This window comes from Chiloscyllium plagiosum, chromosome 19, assembly GCF_004010195.1.
Source record: "Chiloscyllium plagiosum isolate BGI_BamShark_2017 chromosome 19, ASM401019v2, whole genome shotgun sequence".
In the NCBI taxonomy this organism is placed as follows: domain Eukaryota; kingdom Metazoa; phylum Chordata; class Chondrichthyes; order Orectolobiformes; family Hemiscylliidae; genus Chiloscyllium; species Chiloscyllium plagiosum.
This window is the reverse complement of record NC_057728.1, coordinates 25,167,252-25,188,966: the sequence shown is the minus strand read 5'-3', so window position 1 is coordinate 25,188,966 and position 21,715 is coordinate 25,167,252. Positions and strand designations below refer to the sequence as shown.

The 21,715-nt window shown below is 40.4% G+C and overlaps 1 protein-coding gene across 1 annotated transcript in view; it reads left to right on the top strand.

The window, feature by feature from the left end:
- The window catches only part of LOC122559374 (bcl-2 homologous antagonist/killer-like), a 32,710-nt gene extending 11,211 nt beyond the window's left edge, over positions 1-21,499 (top strand). The window contains exons 2-5 of the mRNA XM_043708825.1: positions 12,339-12,477; positions 16,787-16,930; positions 18,211-18,391; positions 20,831-21,499. Of these exons, the coding sequence (XP_043564760.1) occupies positions 12,339-12,477; positions 16,787-16,930; positions 18,211-18,391; positions 20,831-20,938 (572 nt within the window). The 3' untranslated portion in view covers positions 20,939-21,499. The remainder of the gene's footprint in view (positions 1-12,338; positions 12,478-16,786; positions 16,931-18,210; positions 18,392-20,830) is intronic.
- The last annotated feature ends 216 nt before the right edge of the window (positions 21,500-21,715 follow it).

The following is a 21,715-nucleotide window of genomic DNA, read 5'->3' as shown; positions in this document are numbered from 1 at the left end:
CACACAGCCACACATACACACACAGCCACACACACACCCGGCCCCCCCCACACACACACACACAGCCACACATACACACACAGCCACACACACACCCGGCCACACACACAACGTTTTACTGAAACTTTTTGACAGGGTCCACCTTTGCCCTGTACAGGATAGTGTGAGAGAGATTATCTAGGGAAGGGGAGTATAGGCTCCAGGCCTGTGTAAAACTCCAGGGAAAGGGTGGGGAGGGAGAGAGAGGGGATGAGAGGTCAGTCATTTGGAGACGGTGCCTGGGCCCCCACTGATGTCCAGGACTGTTCTCGGCAGCATTTCAGTAAGCCAAGTTCACTTTTAATCACTGTAATAAAAAGACGCGATCAGTGTTGGAAACAACCTTTGATGTAATGTTTCTATCGGGAGCTCGAGATCTCCTTCGCGTAATCCGATATTCAGATAATTGATAGTCGGATAATCGAGGTTCCCACATCTCATTGCTGTGGCAAGGCTGCCAACATCATCAAAGACCCCTCCCACCCTGGTACTGCTCTCCTACAGGCAGAAGATACAGAAGCTCGAACACACACGCACCAACAGGTTCAGGAACAGCTTCTTCTCTTCCATTATTAGATGGATGAATGGACTCTCTAACTTCAAATAATGTTGATCTTGCTTTGCGCACCTCCTGTGCAGTGTGATCCGTCTGCCTCACTCTGTCTCGGCACCCTATGATCTGTATGTCCTTAGTATGATCTGCCTGTAGTGCTCACAAACAAAGCTTTTCACTGTACTTAGGTACATGGACTACAATAAATCAAAGCTAATATAATATAGTTTGCAAGGATGAATGGTTTGAGAATTTGTTTTGAGATGAGGGTAGTGACACCAGAGTTGAGAGAAGGTGACCAGTATCTGAAGGGAGGGAACTCTTCTTAGCAATGTCAACAATTATGGGAACCAGGAAGAGTGTTCAGCAGTCAGAAATTTTAATTGAATAGGGCCAAGGGCGCAGAGTGATGCAGTTTCATGGCTAGAGCAATTTGAGAATGTTTGACCTGAAGTCTAGTGGAAAGGAAGCTAGGTACAGTTGAATGGGTGGACTTGAACTTATCAGTCAGACCCCCTTGTAATTCCTTTGTATTTGGGGATGGAGGAGAGAAATGAGAGGGATTTAGGAAGGCGCTTTCCAGTCGAGAATAGAAGCTGTTATCTATATTCCAGGATAATTTTGAAATAGCCAGCAGTTTTGGCAGATGAAAGCATGATCTGATAGTACTTTGAGTGGTCCCATGAGATCTGATGGTGAATGGCTATGTTAGTTGTCTGTTATATCCAATAAAGTCTGAAACCTTGGACTGAAGGAAATGAAAATATAATCTGTACTGGAGGAGGAGCCAGGATGTGTGCAAATGAAGGAGACCAGAGGTTGTGATGGAATAAATTGCAGAGATATTGTGGTGAACCGAGAACTTAGCTAAACCTTACGTGAGATTTTGAAAGTGTTGTTGTCAGTGAATTGGGAGATTGTTTTCGCCAGGCCAGAGACTGAGAAACTAGAGTTTGATTTGGGAAGAGGGTTGTGGATGGAGAACAATGAAAGGTGGTTACCACAAGTGCGAGTGAAGAAATAGGTTTAAGGAGGATGACAGAAAATGTAGTAGCAGGAATAGGCCATTCAGCCCATCGAGGCTGCTCCACCATTTAGTTAGATTGTGGCTGATCTGATAATCCTCAACCCCAATTAACTGTCTTTTCCCCATAACCTCTTGCTAAATAAAAACTTTTATATCTCTGCTTTGAATGACTTGACAATCCAGCCTTGACAGCCCTTTGTGGTAAATAATTCCACAAATTCACTACCCTTTGAGAGAAGAAATTCCTTCTTATCTCTGTCTTAAATTTATTCTGAGATTATACCTCTCGTCTTAGACTCTCTCACAAGGACAAACAAAGTTTCTACATCTGCCCTGTTGAGTCTCCTAAGAATTTTGTATGTTTCAATAAGGTCACCTCTCATTCTTCTATACTCCAATGAGTACAGGTCCAAACTACTCAACCTCCCCTCATAAGACCAGTCCCTCAAGCAAGTGAACCTTCTCTGAACTGTTTCCAATACCAATTTATCTTTCCTTGGACAAGGGGCCCAAAACTGTTCACAGAATTCCAGCTATGATCTGACGAGTGCTAAGTACAGGTTTAATAAAGCCTCCTTACTTGTATACTTCATTCCTTTTGAAATAAAGGTCAAAATTCAATTTTTCTTCCCTATCACTGAATCTGGATGCTAGCATTTTGTAATTCATGGATGAGGATACTCAAATCCCACTATTCTAGTCTTTCCTTATTTTAATAATATTCAGCTCCCCTATTTATTACTACCAAAGTACGTAACCTCACACTTTTTCAGTTGCTTAACCTACATCTCTCTGCAGACTCTATGTCAACCTCACCACTTGCTTTCCCATTTATTTTTGTATCACATGCAAACCTGCCTACAGTACATTCATTTTTCTGATCTAAGCCATTCGTATATATTGTAAGTACTGTAATTGTGAGCCCAGCACTGATTTCTGTGCCGTTCCACTATTTGCTAATTTCCTGATGACATGGGCTGTTTTCATATTAGTAGCCTGATCTGTGATACCTTATCAAATTCCTTCTGAAAATCTTATTATGTCCACTGATTTCCCCTTTTATCTATTTTGCTTGCAAAGACATGATTGATTGAATAGCCATCATCTGTGCTGTATGATTTTTAACTACTTTCCAGATATTTCAAACAATGGAAAACTAATTGGACTGCAAAGAAGCTTTAACTTTATGGTGAAATGAGAGTTTTGTAATCTGACATTTTCAGGATTTTTCAATCATGCATTCCAGCTGAAACTTTGAAGGACCAATGCAGTCTCTTTGCAGCAGATCATCAAGTGCAAGCAGAGAGGGAAGAATGGAAGATGCGCCCCCTCTTCAGAACAGTAGCTGCCTTGTTTGGGTCAATTTTTAAAGGTCCAAATCTTTCAGTTGTTGAGTGAGTTGGTGAATGGGCAGTCAGGTCAAGGGAGCTGAGTGGGAAGCTCATTGACTCGGTGAAATGATTGAAAGATTGAATATGTTGCTTGGTTGAGTTACACTAGCTAATCATGGAGTTAATCCAGGTATTTAAGAGTGTAAAAATTTCTGAATAAGTATGCAGCTAAGTTCCATGTATCTGGCAAAGTCTGTCCCTCAGCTTATAGTTGAAAATATTCACTGAGAATCCTGGGCAGTACAAATCAGCCCATTAAAAAATTTAAACTTTGCAAACAATTTCTGCAGAGTCCTGGCACTCATTTACCAACTTGCATCTCATTTCTGAAAATTAGGAGACAGCAAGTTTGAGACCAATGTCTAATGGTGTTTGATGTCAGCAGGGTCAATGGTTTTTGCCTTTTAAGATAGTAATGAGAATACTATGCTTGTGTGAAAGCATTGGCAGTGAGGAACTATCAATCTACTGATGCAGGAATGATTGTGTTTTAAATTGGTTCGAGTGTGACTTTAATACACTTGACATAACTAATCTGTTTTGCAATGTTCTACTGGTGCTACTGTTCATTTTGCTACAGTTCAGTCTCTTGTACTAAGGCCCAGTTGTAGTGTTCTGGGATTGTTCTTGGAAGATTACTACCAGAGCGTCCACTATCTTAGTGGGTGGGTATGAATAGTGATTTGAAGGGAGCATGGAGAGAAAGATAGAGAGTGCACGATGAATTGATGCATTCACAATTGCTTAACAAATTGTATATTCTGGAATACATCAAGCGTGTTGCATTTCAAAAACTGAGTAATTCATCAGTTGTATGAAGCACCGCAGAAAGCTGAAATTCTGAGAACAAACAAATTCTTTATGCTAGAACTTGCTGATTTTTAATAAGCCTGTGTTGGTTGGTCATCCAACCATCTGTGCCTATGCTTGCATTGATACTCAAATAAACTCCAGATTTGAACATCTAGTTTTTTTTGTGTACGTGTTCATACTGTCTACTATTCTTAAAAGCTCTGAGCTTGTAGATCACAATATATAATGTATTACTCATAATCTTGAGGTGAAGCCTTGAATCTTTTGTTTTTCAATGTATTTGTATCGTGATATTTTTGAATGTATTTTCTTTTTCTTTGGCAACCTACCTGACACCTCCATGTATTATAATTTTAGTAGTAAAGTATAGGCATGTAACAAAGTCCTCTCTCTTTACATTTCTGCTTTCCTAATAGAAAGATCCTGCAGCCACTGATCAGTGACTCAAATTTTACTTTAATAACTCAATGCTTCACTCCTTGATGGGACCTCAATGAGGGAATGAGCTAAGAGTGGCTCAATGCTATGTTGATCCCTTCTCCATGATACTGACCATTCACATACTCGTATTCAGAATCATGTGAAATCATTGCATTTGTAACCCAACGTTTTCATCAGTTGCCTATCAAAACATTACATACCCTCAGAATAAGACTATAATGCAGACAAAAAGCAGGGCTCAAGTCTCGACAATGTTTATAGCGTGCCCAATTCCACCAATGCGTTGACATTGAAAATGCTACACTGGCTTTGCAGTATGTTTTCCTCCAAATTGGGACAGACAAATTACCCAAAACCAACATGTTTTTACTTTGTCATATAAGAGGCAACTTTTTTTAAAAAGTACATTAATCTTGATTTCTTTCATGGTCATGCTGGATGAATATTTTTAAGGAAAGCATCATTTAGAATCATTACAGCACTTTCCAGTTCTGGCAATGGCTTGGTTCTGAGGAAAGATGATTGGACCTGAAGTGTTAACTTTGCCTTCTCTCCACAGATGTTGTCAGACCTGCTGAGTTTTATGCTGCAGAATTTACTGTGGTCCAGCCATTTTCCGCCAATGGTCAGTCACTGGAATATAGGCCCAGATTATTTGATGGTCTGATCGCCATTGATCCGGTATCGAGTTGCACATGTGGACTCTACAGAATTTCTATTGAAACACACTCCAAAGGAATTGCATGGGAAATTGAATTTTCCTCTGCATTAATCCTCTACTCCTGGAGCCCTCCAAAAGTCTCACTTTTAAATTGGAGACTTTGAAGAGTTTTGATGAAATAGAGCAAAATGGTTACTCAGGAGAAGGTAGACTGTTTAATACATAGTCTAACTCCTGAGTAACTGTTCAACAGGCCCCATACTTAGCTCACTCACCCAACTATACCTCTTCCAATTGCTTACATCCCCGAACACCTAGAGCCAACCTTACCTCCCCGATACTGACCCAACTCCTTTCCTCTGTTCCTGACTCAGGCCTTGCTGCTGGACCTGACACAACGATGGATTTAAGGATATAAACCTAATGACACTGAAGAAACTGTGATATATTTCCAAATCAGGATGGTGAATGGCTTGGAGAGGAACTTGCAGGTGGTGTGTTCCCATGCATCCAATTCCCTTGTCCTATTAAATGATAATAGTCATAGATTTGGAAGGCGCTGGATAAGGAGCCTTAGTGATTTTCTGTAGTGCATCTTATATATGGTACACGTTTGTAGATGTGGTGTCAGCCAGGTGGCCTGCTGTGCCCTGAATGATGTCAAGCTGCTCGAGTATTAGAGCGGCACTCCTTACTGGGGAATATTCCATCACACTGCTGACTTGTGCCTTGTAGATGCTGGACAAGCTTTGGCGAGTCAGGTGGTGAATTATGCACTGCAGGATTCCTAGCTTTTGACTTGCTTTTGCAGCCACTGTGTTATATGGCTAGTCCAATTCAGTTTCTGATCAATGGTAACCCCTAGAATGTTAATAGAGATGGTAATGCCACTGAATGTCAAGGAGTGATGGTTAAATTCTCTCTTGTTGGTCATGATGATTGCCTGGCACTTGTGTGCCACAAATGTTACTTGCCACATTTCAGCTCAAGCCTGGAATTGTCCAGGTTTTGCTGCATTTGTTCATGGACTGCTTCATTATTTGATGAGTTGCGAATGATGCCAAACATTGTGCAATCATCAGTGAACATTCCCACTTCTGATCTTATGATAGAGGGAAAGAGTTGATGAAACAGGTTAGTCTTTGGACACTACCCTGACAAATTCCTGAAGTGTTTTCTAGAGCTGAGATGAATGGCCTTCAACAAGCACAACCATCTTTCTTTGTGCCAGGTATGACTCCAACCAGTGGACAGTTTTCTTCCTAATTTCCGTTGACTCTAGTTTTGCTAGGTCACATATAGCTTTGATGTCAAGGGCAATCTTTCACCTCACCTCTTGAATTTAGTGCTTTTATCAATGTTTGAAGTAAGGCTGTAATGAGGTCAGGAACTGTGGCCTGGATGGAACCAAAACTGGGCATCAGTGAGCAAGTTATGGCTGAGCAAGTGTTGCTTGATGGCTGTGTTGATGACATCTCCCATTTATTTCCTGATGATTGAGAGCAGGCTGACGGGGTGATAATTTGCCGGGTTGGATTTGTTCTGCTTTTTGTATATAGGACATACCCAGGCAATTTTTCACCTTGCCGGGCAGATGCCAATGTTGTAGCTGTAGTGGAACAGCTTGGCTAGGAATGAGGCATGTTGTGGAACACTTGTCTTCAGTACTATTGCTGGAATTTTGCCAGTCCCCATAGTCTTTGCTGTACAAAGTGTGACAGACAGAGAGAGAGGAGGACAGTGTGACATGCCAGCCTGAGGTTGCAGATTGTGTTGGAGTACGATTCTGTTGCTGCTTCTTATAGCCCACAGCACTCATGGATGCTCAGTCTTGAGTTGTTAGATCTGTGAATGCTATCCCATTTAGCACAGCAGTAGTGACACACAACGTGATATAAAGTATTCTCAATGTGAAGGTGGGATTTTGTCTTCACAAGGACTGTGTGGTGGACTTACTTACTGATACTGTCATGGACGGTGCATCTGCAGCAGACAGATTGATAAGGATGAGGTCAGGTATATATTGCCGTCTTGATTGATCCCTCATCACCTGTCACTGACCCAGTCTAGTAAGACTGTCCTTGTGGACCTGACCAGCTCAATCAGTAGTTGCTGCTGAGCCGCTCTTGGTGGTAGATATTGAATTCCCCCAGCCCAGAGTACATTCTGTCCACTTGCCATCATCTGTGCTTCCTCCAAATGTTGTTCAACATGGATGAGCATGGATTCATTTTGAGACCATGATTATTTATCTTTATATTCTTCTCATTTTTGATTTGGAGCTGAAAGTTGTGGTTGAGAATTGTACTTGGAACAATAACTTGTTTTTAAAAAAGGAGAGAACAAAAGACTGACATTTTCTGGTGGGAACTTGCTTGAAAAGTATTTCTCTCAGGTTAAGTCCTTCTTTAAGAACACTATAGATGGAACTGACTTTGAGATGTCATTCTGCTCAGGGACAGGTAGATGGTTAGATCTTGAATTGATCAATCAAGGGAGGACCAATACTAGTCAAGTGACTGTGGTGCATGTTGAAAACGAATGAGAGACCAAGAGGTAAACTGGTTTGGACTGGGTTTTTGGGCAAGAGGCATTGTTATTTTGGAAGCTGCAGGACTTATTTTTATTTTGCTCTCTCTCTTGTTACTCTTCAGTTATCGATGAGCTGAAAGTGCTGAAAAAAAGAACCCCAGTCTGTAAGAAATAAGAAAAAGTTTCTGGAAGACTGCAGATGCTGTTTGTATTGGCCAATGACTTTGGAATTTGAGCAAGATATAATCCTGCATGCCTGTAATATAAGCCATCGAATTTCATTCATCATTGAAACAGTTATCTAACTGGCAACTCATGATTGCTTTATTTTTAAAAATTCATCTTGTCTTGTGTGTCTGTCTATCAGTGAGAGAGTAGGGGTTGATGATCAAGAAGATTGGGCTTAGATCATAACCACTAGGCATTCTAATAAATGTCTATCTATATTCTGCTAAAGTTACATTATTAATAATAAATTATTAATCTTTGCTTGAATTATAAACTTGGTTTATAAACTTGGTCCAAGATGGGTTATTTGTAAATTCTGGTTATGAACAACTGAACAACTTTGAGGGTCATCAGATATTTTAATGTCATAACTTTGCATATCTAGTTTGACTTAGTCATGCTGGCTGTCTCTGTGTCGTAATGTGCATCACCTCAGGTGGGAGGTGGTGTGATACATGGTCTGCAGCAGGAGGTTTCCTTGCCCAATTTGACCTGATGCCGTGAGAATTCACAAGTCCACAATCAATAGTGAGGACTCCCAATGCAACATGTTGTTGTTTCCAGTGAATATGTGAGTGTTATGTGGTCCTTATGGTATCATTGTTTATTTTGAGACTTTCTAGCGATTGTTACTGAATGGCTTTCAGAGGGCAGCTAAGAGTCAATATGTTCAGACCAGTTAAGAATGGCAGTTTCCTTCCCTAAAGGTTACTAGTGAACCAGATGGGTTTCCTGACAATGGCTTCAATAAATCCTAGATTTTTATTGAATTCAAGTTCCACCATCTGTGTGGGATTTGAACCTTGGTCCTCAAAACATTATCTGGGTCTCTGCATTTAAGTGTAGTGATAATACTACTACACCAATGCCTCTCCATAATTTTTAAATAGGGGCATAGGGTAGAAGAGCAAGGAGGTTTTGCTGAACATATGTATTGCACTTAATAGACTTTGGCTGGAGTATTGTGTACAATACTGGTTGCTACATTATTAGATTAGATTCCCTACAGTGTGGAAACAGGCCCTTCGGCCTAACAAGTCCACACCGACCCTCCAAAGAGTAACCCACCTAGACCCATTCCTTTATTCCATATAATGCACCTATCACTATGGGCAATTCAGCTGATCCGCACATCTTTGGATTGTGGGAGGAAACCGGGACACCCGGAGGAAACTCACGCAGACATGGGGAGAATGTGCAAACTCCACGCAGACAGTCGCGAGGCTGGATTTGAACCCAGGTCCCTGGCACTACGAGGCAGCAGTGCTAACCACTGAGCCACCATTGCAGAAGAGAATAATAGAGATGATTCCAGGTAATTAGAGAAACTTCAGTTATGAGGATGGATTGGAGGGGTTGGGCCTATTCCCTTTGTATATCTGGTTAAAAGGACTTCTGATAAAAGTTTTCAAAATCCTGAGAGGTCTGAGTAGGGCAATAGGGAGAACCCATTCCTATTCATAAGAGGCCACAAATTTTAAAGTGATTTTCAAACATAGCAAATGTGATCAAAGTAAAAAATTATTCTCACAATGAGCGGTTCAAGTCTGAAATGCACTTCCTCAAAATATAGTGGAAGTAAAGTCAGTTACACTATTTCTGAGGGCTTTGGATGATAGCTCAAATTTCAGTAATGTTCAACTTGGAAATGCAGGCGAGTGACACTATGCCATAATGTTTGTTTGACAGTCTGTAGAGGCATGATGGGCTGAGTGGACTCCTTCTGTGCCATAAAACATCCATCATTCCGTGATTGAATAGCAGTACCACTGGCTATTGTTGGAAGAACCATCACCCGAAAGTCAGCATTCAGCACAAAGATCAGTGATGACAGAAACTAGTTTGCAAGGTGCTTGTTGCGGTGGAGTCATTTGTTGGGGACGTGACAGCAAATGCAAGTGCATGGTTCTTGTTGGCTACCCCTTGCTGATACCGGGTCCCTCCATTAGACACTGAGTAACTCTGAACAAGGGATCTCCCGCAGAGCTGATAAGCAGCTCCATGAGGGTTGGTTTCCCTAATTCCGCACTTGACAGTGGAATTGTCAGGTTTTCCAAAGACTTTTCTGCCAGGAACTAGACCAAGCTGGAGCTGGGAAACCGGAATGGTCCCCACCTCTGACCTCCCACCTGATTAAGTACAGCTCAATCCCAGCTGGCCACCAAACTCAGTGCAGGGATAGTAACGAATTTTCTCTGTTGGGTAGGAGCTTCATAAAAAGAAATGAAAGTTTGTGAAGAAAAGATCAGAAAACTGGCAGTTAGTATAATAATCGGGGCTGTTTTACCTATCATTTAAACATAAAATGTGTGTTCATTTGACTTTGCATCTGTTACCGTTGCTCTTGCCTAGAGGGAAGAGGTTTGTTATGTAAATTCCAGTAGGCCTTGTTCTGTTTATATTCTACTGAACAGTTTAACATTGTCTGCTGTGTCACTGAGACATGTTGCAATAAATCATAGAACCTGTGGAAGCAGGCCATTTGACCCACTGAGTCCACACCGAACCGCCAAAGAATGTCTCACCCACAGCCACCCCCCTACTCTATGCCTGTGACCAGTGGTGTGCCACAAAGATTGCTGCTGGGTCCATTTATTTAAATGACTTGAATGTGATCAGAGGAGATATGGTTAGTAAGTTTGCAGATTGGAGGTGTAGTGGACAGCAAAGAAGGTCAGCTCAGATTACAATGGGATCTTGATCAGAGGGCCAATGGGCTGAGGAGTGGCAGATGGAGTTTAATTTAGATAAATGTGAGGTGCTGCATTTTGGAAAGGCAAATCAGGGCAGGACTTAAACATTTAATGGTAAGGTCCTGGGGAGTGTTGCTGAACAAAGAGACCTTGGAGTGCAGGTTCCTAGTTCCTTGAAAGCGGAGTCGCAGGTATTATGATCCTGGACTATACAAATAAATTTATGTTATGATCTTGCTTTGGACCAGTACCTTTATTGACTAAGTGGGATCCCAGTCTCTTACTAAGAGAATAAAGACACAAGTTTCCATCTTTTGAACGAGGCAGCTATAAACTTGCTTGTACAAAATTAGAGCATCACTGCAATTTACAAAATATATATAAAATTATATTCTAACATCCATGAATAACATTTTCCTTTTATTTGTGGGCATTCAAGCTCGACCAGCATCTAATGCCAGTCCCGAGTTGCTCTTGAGAAGGTGAGCTATCTTCTTGAACCAGCGCAGTCCATTTGCTGTCGGTATACTTTCAATGTTGCTAAGGAGGGAATTCCAGAATTTTGACCCAGTGACAGTGAAGGAACAATGATACATTTCCAAGTCAAGATGATGAGTGGCTTTGATAGGAACTTGAAGGTGGTGTTCCCATGTATCTACTGCCCTTTTCTTTGAAATGGTGGTGGGCATGTTTTTGGAAGGTGTTGTCTAACAATGTTTGGCAAATTTCTACTGTGCATCTTGTAGATCATATGCCTGACTGCTCAGGAATGTCAGTAGTGGAGTGACCTTTCTTCTGATAGTCAAAAGCCATTTATCACTCTTAGACCAGGTGATGCCAACCTCTTGTATGGTGATTTGTCTGTATCATTGTCAGACAGTGGAGTAGACCATTCAGCCTGGAGCCTCTACTGGGGAAAAGAAGTCACACACTAGCAATTTTCTCAGAGGAAAAGAAATCTCATCTGCAACTTAAATGTTCATCTATTTTAAACTGTGTCTCTGGCCCTAGTCACGTAGGGCAAAAGATCCTCTCAGCGCCCACCAAATCAAGTTTTTATTTGGAACCATAATGACCTGGATTTCACCTGTTCTTGAGAAACAAGCAGTACTGGTTTTTCATTGCATGTACAATTTCACCGTCTTTATGTGGGCTTTTGAAGTGTCACTTACCAGAAAGTCAAAAAAAAACCTTCTACAGGGAATCTGGGATCATTGTGAACAGGGAAAGTGTCAAATTGAAGAATACACCTGGGAGGCAACAATGAAATGTTTCTGGGCCTGGGGTGGTGAGCAAAGAGCTGTGTTAGGATGACTCTCTGTCACATTCCCGATGCCAGGGAACTTTCCCAGCAGGAAGAAGAATTGATTGCTTGTTGAATAGTGATGGGTGTGGATGTTTCTTCTCCTTGAGGTTCATAAACTTTCTTTGGACTTTGGAGACACACCAACCTTTATATCATCGCCCACCCTGTGCCTGTCCCACAGTGGGTGTTTATCGATGCCAAATAGTGCAATCCTCAATTAAGTTATGTAAGTGCAGCTGCATCTTGATGTTTTCAGTATCAACCATCAATCAGATTTTTGGATTTAAGGTTTTTAACCTGCCTGAAAAAAATTAAAAATCGATGTATGGTAATCTTCTAAAATATGTACTTGCTTCATTTACCCATTTCCTGAATTAACTTGAGCACCCATCATTAGGTCCAACTTACTTAGTTCACTAAGAATAGCTAATGAGATAATACTAAATGATAATATGGATTTGGTTGTTCCAGTAATATGTAAAGTTTTCAGTGCTCAGTCTTATCTTCTAGGTCTAGAAGATATTCCTCAGTACATTAAAGGCAGGGTGACACATAAAATAATTTTAGGTTTTAGTTGTGCACTAAAATACTTGTCCATTATTTAATGTTCCCACCTGAATTGTTCCGTTTTTGCTTGTTTTATTTTCCACACAGAGCAGGGCAAAGTGAATGAAGCAGAAAATCTCTTACAGAGCACTGTATACTACCAAAATCAGAGTGAGATGGAAGAGAGTACAGAAAATGGAATGATTGTGCCTGATCTGCCAGAAACCACAAACCAGACAAGTCCCAGGTATGTGATATGTGATTCTGTGCTTAAATACAAAAGTACTTTAGTTTCTTATGTACAGAGAGATGGGTCTAGTTGTTAAGAAATACTGTAATTATTAGTATTTCAAATCTATATTCATTCTATTTCCATGAACAACAATCATTTTGTATTCCTAGCTAAGAAGTTAGAACGATAGCCAAAATGAATACAATATAGACATGACAAAATTGTTTAATAAATGGCAATAATAATTGTTTAATAATTATTCTTCTGAAGATGCCACTCCAATTTTGAATGAAAAGAACAAATATAAAAGTAAAATAAAATAAAGGACTGCAGATGCTGGAAATCTGAAATAAAAACCAATGAAAACTCAGCAGGCTTGGCAGCATCTGTGGAGACTGCACAGAATTAATGTTTTGAGTCCTCTTTCAGAAGGGTTACTGGACTTGACATGTTAATTCTGCATTGTTGCCACAGATGCTGCCAGACCTGCTAAATATAAAAGTCATATCTAAGTGGAAAATTAATTGGTTGTGCTGAGTTCTGGTCAGCTCAGGCACAGCTGAGATGAAGGATCTGTAATCCAGCAACAAATTATCCCCAGATTATCCTTCAGCAAAATCCAGTTCACCAGGTTGCAAAAACCTGTTTCTGGTAACCTTCCGTAAACATTTAAAATGTTTACAATGAATATATTGCACACAACCCTAAGTTCTAATGTGTAATTCAAGTTTCAGGCACAGGCAATTAAATGTCAAACTGTGCAAATCAGGGAAATTGACTGACTTGAAGGGTTTGATAATTAAGTTTGGATTCAAGGAGGGAGCTAAAGAAGGGAGCAGTTTTGAGGGCTGTTGTGGCACAATGATAGTGTCCCTACTTCTCAACCAGTAGGCTCCAGTTCAAATTCCATCTCCTCCAGAAATGTGTAATAGCAGCTCTGAACAGGTTGATTGAAAAATAAAAATGGGGCTGTTTTGAGATTGGTAGACACAAAAGTATGGGCGTCCTGAACTTCCTGCACTTTTTAACTGTAGGACACCTTTCAACATTTTTTAATGTAGGGTTTGTGTCCATAGAACATAGAAAAGTACAGCACAGAACAGGCCCTTCAGCCCACAATGTTGTGCCAAGGATTAATCCTAATCTAAAAGAAAATAACCTAACCTACACACCCATCAGTTCAGTGCTGTCCATGTGCATGTCCAGCAGGCACTTAAATATCCCTAATGACTCTGCTTCCACCACTACCGCTGGTAATGCATTCCATGCATTCATAATTCTCATGTAAAGAACCTACCTCTGACATCTCCTCTATACCTTCCTCCTAACACCTTAAAACTATGACCCCTCATGGCAGTCAATCCTGCCCTGGGGAAAGATCTCTGGCTATTGACTCTATTCATGCCTCTCATTACCCTGTGTACCTTGATCAGGTCACCTCTCTTCCTCCTTCTCTCCAGAGAGAAAGGTTCGGGGTTAGTCAATCGCTCTTCATAAGACAAGCTTTCCATCCCAGGCAGCATCCTGGTTAACCTTCTTTGCACCCTCTCCAAAGCCTCTGTATTTTTCCTATACTAGGGCGACCAGAACTGGACACAATATTCCAAGTGTGGTCTCACCAGCGTCTTGTAGAGCTGCAGCAAAACCTCACGGCTCTTAAGCTCATTCCCCCCTGTTAATGAAAGCCAAAACACCATTTGCATTCTTAACAACCCTATTCACTTGGGTGGCAATTTTGAGGGATCTGCGCACTTGAATACCAAGATCCCGCTGTTCCTCCACACTGCCAAGAATCCTGTCTTTAATCCTATATTCAGCATTCAAGTTCGACCTTCCAAAATGCATCACTTCACATTTATCCAGGTTGAACTCCATCTGCCATTTCTCAGCCCAGTTCTGCATCCTGTCAATGTCGCAACAGCCCTCAATACTATCAACAGCACCTCCAACTTTTGTATCATCGGTGAATTTACTAACCCACCCCTCAACCTCCTCATCCAAGTCATTTATTAAAACTACAAACAGCAGAGGCCAAAGAACAGAGCCCTGCAGGACACCACTCACCACTGTCTTCCAGGCAGAATTCTTTCCATCTACAACCACTCTCTGCCTTCTGTCAGCCAACCAATTCTGAATCCAGACAGCCAAATCTCCCTGTATCCCATACTTTCTGACTTCATGAATGAGTCTACCATGGGGAACCTTATCAAATGCCTTGCTCGAAGTCCATATACACCACATCCACTGCTCGACCTTCGTCTATCTGTCTCGTCACCTCCTCAAGGAACTCAATAAGATTTGTGAGGCATGACCTTCCCCTCACAAAGCCATGTTGACTGCTTTTAATCACACTATGCTTTTCCAAATAGTCATAAATCCTACCCCTCAGAATTATTTCCAGAACCTTACTGACCACAGACATAAGACTGACTGGTTTGTAATTGCCAGGGATTTCCCTATTACCCTTCTTGAAAAGCAGAACAACATTCACCTCCCTCCAATCTGCTGGTACGACTCCTGTGGAGAGTGAGGAGGCAAAGATCTTCACCAGCGGCTTAGCAACCTCCTTTCCCGCTTCTGGGAGCAGCCTCGGATAAATCTGGTCTGGCCCTGGGGACTTACCAATCTTAATGTTTGTCAAAATTTCCAGCACATCAACATCGATCTTGATCCGTTCAAGCCTGTTTCCCAGCTACTCAAAAGTTCTCATTCACAACAAGGTTTCTTTCCTTAGTGAAAACCGAAGCCCTATCTGCTCAGACTCCACGCACAAGTTCCCTATGCGATCCCTGACTGGCCCTACCTTCTCCCTGATCATTCTCTTATTCCTCACGTATGAGTAAAATGCCTTTTGGTTCTCCCTAATCCTTCCCGCGAAGCCTTTTTCCTGCACCCTCCTGGCTCTCCTCATTCCATTTCTGAGCTCCTTTCTAGCAAGCCTGTAATCCTCTAAAGCTGTGCTAGATCCTTGCTACCTCCACCTTATGTAAGCTGCCTTCTTCCTTTTGACGAGAAGCTCTGTTCTCGTCATCCAAGGCTCTTTAATCCTACCCCTTCTTGCCTGTCTCAGAGGAACAAATTTATGCATCACTCGCAACAACTGCTCCTTAAACATTTTGTACATGTCCAATGTGCCCTTTCTGTGGAACAATTGCTCCCAATCTATACTTCCCAACTCCCGTCTGATAGCGTCCATAGTCAGCTTTATTGACAGGCTGGCTGCTTGTTAGCTGGAGCTACTGTGGCATAAGGGTGCAACTGAGTGTGAGCAGGCAGGCCCAGTTCAGAGTAGGAGGGATAATGGGGAAGAAGGTAGGTATTCTCACACAAGAGGTTAGATGGTTGCTAAGCTCAGTGTGAGGATGGCAGTGGCCATTGGTGGTGATGGATGAGGAGGTCCAATTGCAGACTGGAGCACAGGTTGTGATGGGCGGTTTACTGATAAGCTCCTCGCAGCCTAGAGGAATCATTCTATCTCCTCTTGGTCTGCAACCAAGGCTGACATAGGAACTTCAGCCCTTCTTGCTCCTTACACCTGCCAGGTACCCTGACTCCCAGGGAAACAGGCCAACTATATTTAAGAACAAAATTACTGCAGAAATGAATGTTGCCTTTTGATGTACTTAATGACTAACAACACTGTTCCTCCCCCCCCCCCCCCCCCCCCCCCCCCCCCCACCCCCCCCCCCCCCCTTCACACCCCCCACCCCCCACTACCTATCCCTGATCCCACCTGTTAAAACTGTTTGTCATTGAAGTCATTTGGATTTCTGAGTCAAATGTTTAGCTGTTTACCCTCCTTTGGAACAATGCTTTGGTAGTTAAAGTTGCCCCAACAATATCACCACCTTTGTGTCTGTTTTAACATTTTAAAAAATATTTTGTGATCTCACTTCCAACGTTGACTGTACAAGCATCTAAAAGGCATTGACATTTAGAACATGACACAAACTTCATTGATTTGGATGTAAAAATTATAGATAACAACTAATGATTAATGTCTGAGGTTGAAATCCTTTTTTTGCCTGTGAATTACTGTGGGACTTGAGGTGGGTGCCATTTTCAGGTAAACTGCTCTGTTCTGTTAGTTATTCCTACGTTACTAAGGAGTAAATTGCCAGCAGGGACAAACATTCTGAGTTGTTTGAAGTCTACCTGTGGTGGTGGACCAATAGCCACAGAAGGACAGTAAATCGCAGAAGAAAAATGGAGGAAGCTAAATCGAGTTAGATAGATTTGTCAGATGAATTTTGCTTCTGATCATGAGAATGTAAAGTTTCTTATTTTAGTTAACATAGTATAACATTTAATATTACCTTCATAGTTCCAGTATGGAAATAGGACGTCAGCTGGCAATCATTGGAGATGAACTTAATCATCAAAAGAACAGAGAATTTCAAGGTGTGCAGGCACACCTTTTTCTCCCATCTGAAAATGGATATGAGCCCTTCTGTAGAGTTGCTGAAAGGTAAGTTTCCAACTATGTTGTCCAGATTTGCCGTATAAATCTAATAAGTAGCAGTGGTTTATCTGAACTCTATTTGTTACAAGTTCTGGTATCCAGGTCATCAGCAGAATAGTCCCAATACTAACTTCACTAAGTGACTGTTTCTGTGCTGTCCATCTCTGTGACTCTACTGCCAAGTAGAGCTTATTGTGATACAATTATTTCAACTCCTGTACTACATTCACTAATTTAAGCAGAAACTTCAATTTCCAGGTTTTGTTGTGGTTGGGTAGAATTATCAAATAAATATTCTGGCAATGACATCAGAATTCTGAGAAGCAGCCTGTGGTAAAGGTTTCTGTGAAAATTAGAACCAGATAAAGGCCAGAATCCTGATTTGGGCTGTGATCTTGCGTAAAGAAACACAAGGTTCTCAGAGATCAGTTTGCAGCAGGTGCCAGTTGATATGGAGGTTTAGAGCTGTATGAGTACGCCAGGCATCAGAGGAGTGAATGTTTTTTAAACTGTATTATGAGAAGTTAGAGTGGTTGGATGAAGGGACCTCTGGGCAAGTTATGTCATCAGAACTGTTGTGGATACAGTGAAGGAACTTCAGCAGGGATGTGCCTTTTTAGTGATAATTGTTTTCATAGAACTCTGATGGAGTGAAGCTGTTGTCAGGGGCTACTAAATGATCAAATCTTGTGTACGAACAGTAACACAAAGAACGATAGAATTATGAGTTACTTTAGGATGGCACATAGGATCATGTGTCCTAACAGGGCTTCCTGACAAATCGTGATATTTTTTCTCTCTGGATCCAGCTATCTAATGTATTATTCATGGTTTCTATTGAATGTATTTTGTTTTGTCAGTTCATGTTTAATTTATTTTGGTTTCTATTTGAGTTTAACATTAAAAAACTTTCAAAAGTTAAATCTTGTTTGGTGATTTGTTTTGCATAGGTTGGTTCTTTCAAGTTCTTGGTTTGCACAGGAATGGTAACATTTATCTAGTCTTTTGTTTGAGAACTGACTGCAGAGAAGGTGATCAATTGAACCTTTAGCTATCCTCTCAGAACAAATAAGGAACGGGGAGACTGAGGGAAAGAATAAAAGTATCTGGTCAATGAAAGGAAGAAACATGAAAGATTAAAGTAAACTTTGAAAATATTTTTAAAATGAATATTGTGTTAGTTTATAACTAGGAGATGTAAAAAAAATTGAAAAAAGATTATGTAATGCTAACTAATCAAATGTAAGTGTTTTTGTGTTAAAAGTGTATCAATTCCTACAACACAGGTTATATGACAATGGAATCAACTGGACCCAAACAATTGCTCTGCTGAGTCTCAGCTACAAAATGGTGACTTATGTCTATCGGAGAGCAGTTATGGGGTGTTTTGGCAAAGCTACAAAATCTGTTGCAAAGATTATTGCAAAGAACCAAGTTGCTCAATGGATTATTGAACAAGGTGGCTGGGTAAGTATATATGTGGTGTGATGGGAATGTGTTGATCTGAGTGGATTTATGTCACGTTCAAAATGTTTCAACTCATTGCCCTTCATCTTTATCAGCTACTTTATTCTAAGTCGAGAAATTCAGAATTAAACAAAGCCAGAAGACAGTGTGTTAGAAAATTACGCAGGAAATATTAATTTTAGTTGAATTTGTAAGGTGTGGATTTGAAGAAATCCTGCCAAACACAAATGTTTCATTTGCATTGCTGAAAGTGTAGTGATCTCACATATTAGAATATTTGTATTCATATTTATAATTTGTAGAAGGGGGATTTGCATTTGAAAGGGAAGCAGCAGAATTGGAAAAGCTACATGATTTAAACTCGAAGAGTAAAGGAGTCTCTGTTTGACTACACATTCAAACAATTTCCATTATTGCTTTTCTTCTCAGAATCTATTATTTTACTCACCTTCACATTAAACTTTATGCGCTATCTGGCAAGTCATTTTTAAAAACATCTTTCTCTGTGACCTGTACCCAGCTTATCCATTATGGTTAAGGGCAAGCAACATAAAGTCTACCCCATTTTCTCTAGAGTGTGGGAGGCTGAGGGGTGACCTTATTAAGGTTTATAAAATCATGAGGGGCATGGATAGGGTAAATAGATAAAGTCTTTTCCCTGGACTGGAGGAGTCAAGAACCAAAGAGCACAGGTTTAAGGTGAGAGGGGAAGGCTTTAAAAGGGACCTAAGGGGTAATGTTTTCACACAGAGGGTGGTATGTGTATGTAATGAGCTGCCAGAGAAAGTGGTGGAGGCTGGTACAATTGCAATTTTTAAAAGGCATCTGGATGGGTACATGAATAGGAAGGGTTTAGAGAGATATGGGCCAAGTGTGGCAAATGGGATTAGATTTATCTCAGATATCTGGTCATCATGGATGAGTTTGACTTATGACTCTACAAGAACTGAAATATTCTTTATTTTGTCAAAACAAATTGACATGGAAGTCATTTAATCAATATTGAATAAGTGTAATTTAGCTCATGGAAAGAGAAGCCTCTACTGTTTTAGCAGCATTTGTATGTAAGTGTAATATTAACAGTTATGTTGTGGATACTAATGTTTGAAATCCTGAGGCCTATTCCGTTATTAAATTTTTGAATTCCTTTCCCACAGTTCACAATGTGCTACACTGAGGTGTCAATGGAAATTAGCTCCATTTCTATTGTGATTCTGTTTTATTAGTGTATTTATGATCCTGTACTTCTTTAAATTTTGATCACCATAATTACATTAAATGCTGTCAGGTAAACAGCTTGGCAATGTACACTACATGGGCTCGCTCCAAACCCCAGTCCTGGTGAAGGGTTAAGCCCGGAACATTGACTCTCTTGTTGCTCAGATGCTGTCTGACCTGCGGTACTTTTTCCAGCGTCTCACTTTGTCGACTCTGACTTCTCCAGCATCTGCAGTCCTCAATGTCTCCTAATGTACCCTACATCCAGACTTTGTGTATGTGTGTACATTATATAAGGCATTTCTGCAGTAAAATGATAGTAGAATACAAAGTTGAAATGAACCCTGCCTCTAATTACAGTCATGATTTGGAGGAGTCGGTGTTGGACTGGGGTGGACAAAGTTAAAAATCACACAACACCAGGTTATAGTCCAACAGGTTTCCAATTAAACTACAGAGTTTAAACATTTTAATATGATTAACAGAGGCAAAAAAATTGCAATTTTATTGGTTTACCAGTCACATACCTTTTTTTCATGCTATTATCACAGGAAGAAAAAAGAACTTGCCCCTCTCATAGCCTTTGGTCATTCCATAGTACCTGACAGCCAGTGAAATTTAGTCACTGTTGCGGAGACATGCAGCAGTCTCTATTGCTATTTGGCTAGTGGCTCACACTAAAGACATAACAAATAACAATTAGATAAATAATCAAATCCTTTTCTCATGAAGCCTTTACAGAAAGGACTTTTGCCTTTGCAATAAATTACAGCTTCCTTCATCATCAATTTCTGCAGTCTTTACCATAAATGCAGCATTTCATGTCCTAACAGACTTAATTTTTCTTTCAAATTTTCCTGAACTTATTCTGTTTCAACTTATTGAGATTAGCTTTTTTAAAAACTATCAAATGCCATTCCATCTGATTATTCCATCTACTTTTCAACATTTATATCTGTGTTTATGATTTGTGTTATGACCACTCTTTGCTAATATTCTCACATTGTTTGCATTACCTGCTCATATTTCTTTCCTTTCCAAAAACCAGATCAAACATTCCCTCCTTCCCTGTTTACTAGAAACCATATTGAAATTTAAGTAGAGCAATTGCTCACTGGTGTTTTATTAACACCTGCTGCATAATCCTAACACCAGAGGCTGTGGCTTGTAGCAGATGCTGTGGTGACTGTGGATTGTTTTTCTTTCTCTCTTGTTTTACAGACCACTGCCTTGTCCATTGAGAATGCCAACCTGAAGTGGCTGTTTGGAATTCTAGTGGCTGTCATGCTGGGCGTGGCGATTGCCCAAAGATTTATAACCCATGAATAGTTCCATGTGCTGTGCTGGATTGTCAAAGCTGGTCTTAGACCAAGCAGCATATCTGCTGATTACTTCACCCTGGTGGTGGATATTTTTTATTATCAAGTTTGACTTTTAGAAATAATGTTTTTCAAATATTTTTGCTTTGGATATTTAAGTTTTTTTTTGGGAAAAGTGCTGGGCCACTCTTACATTTTCTAAACTTTAATAATATAACGATGTAATTGAATATATGACTGTTGCTGATAACTGTCTAGGTTGATTGCCTTTGGGGATATTTGCTATAGTTTTTCCTATATTGTACAAAATTATTGTGATGATCCTGGCAACACTGTCTTGAATTATAATATGAAAAAGAGCTATTATTACATAAGTATAAAAAGGATGATCGTCATTTCTAGTCAGAACTTTTACTTAGTGAAATTTTATTGTTTGGTATTGATGGAACATGATTTGCCCATTTGATGCAGGTGTTAACTTGTTTGGATCAATACATCCATCCAGTAGGGCATACCATAAAAAATAAAAGCAAGACTCCTCAGATGCTCGAAATCTGAAATAAAAGTAGAAAGTGTTGAAGAAACTGAGCAGGTCTGGCAGCACCTGTGAAGAGAGACACATAATACAATCTTTGCACTCAAAACATTAACTTTGTTTCTTTCTGTACAGATATTGATCAACTTATTGAGCTTCTCCAGCACTTTCTGTTTTATACCATTCAAACAAATTAAAGCCAGCTTTTAAATCCATTAACCGAGGAGAACAATACTGGTATTGTTTGAGATA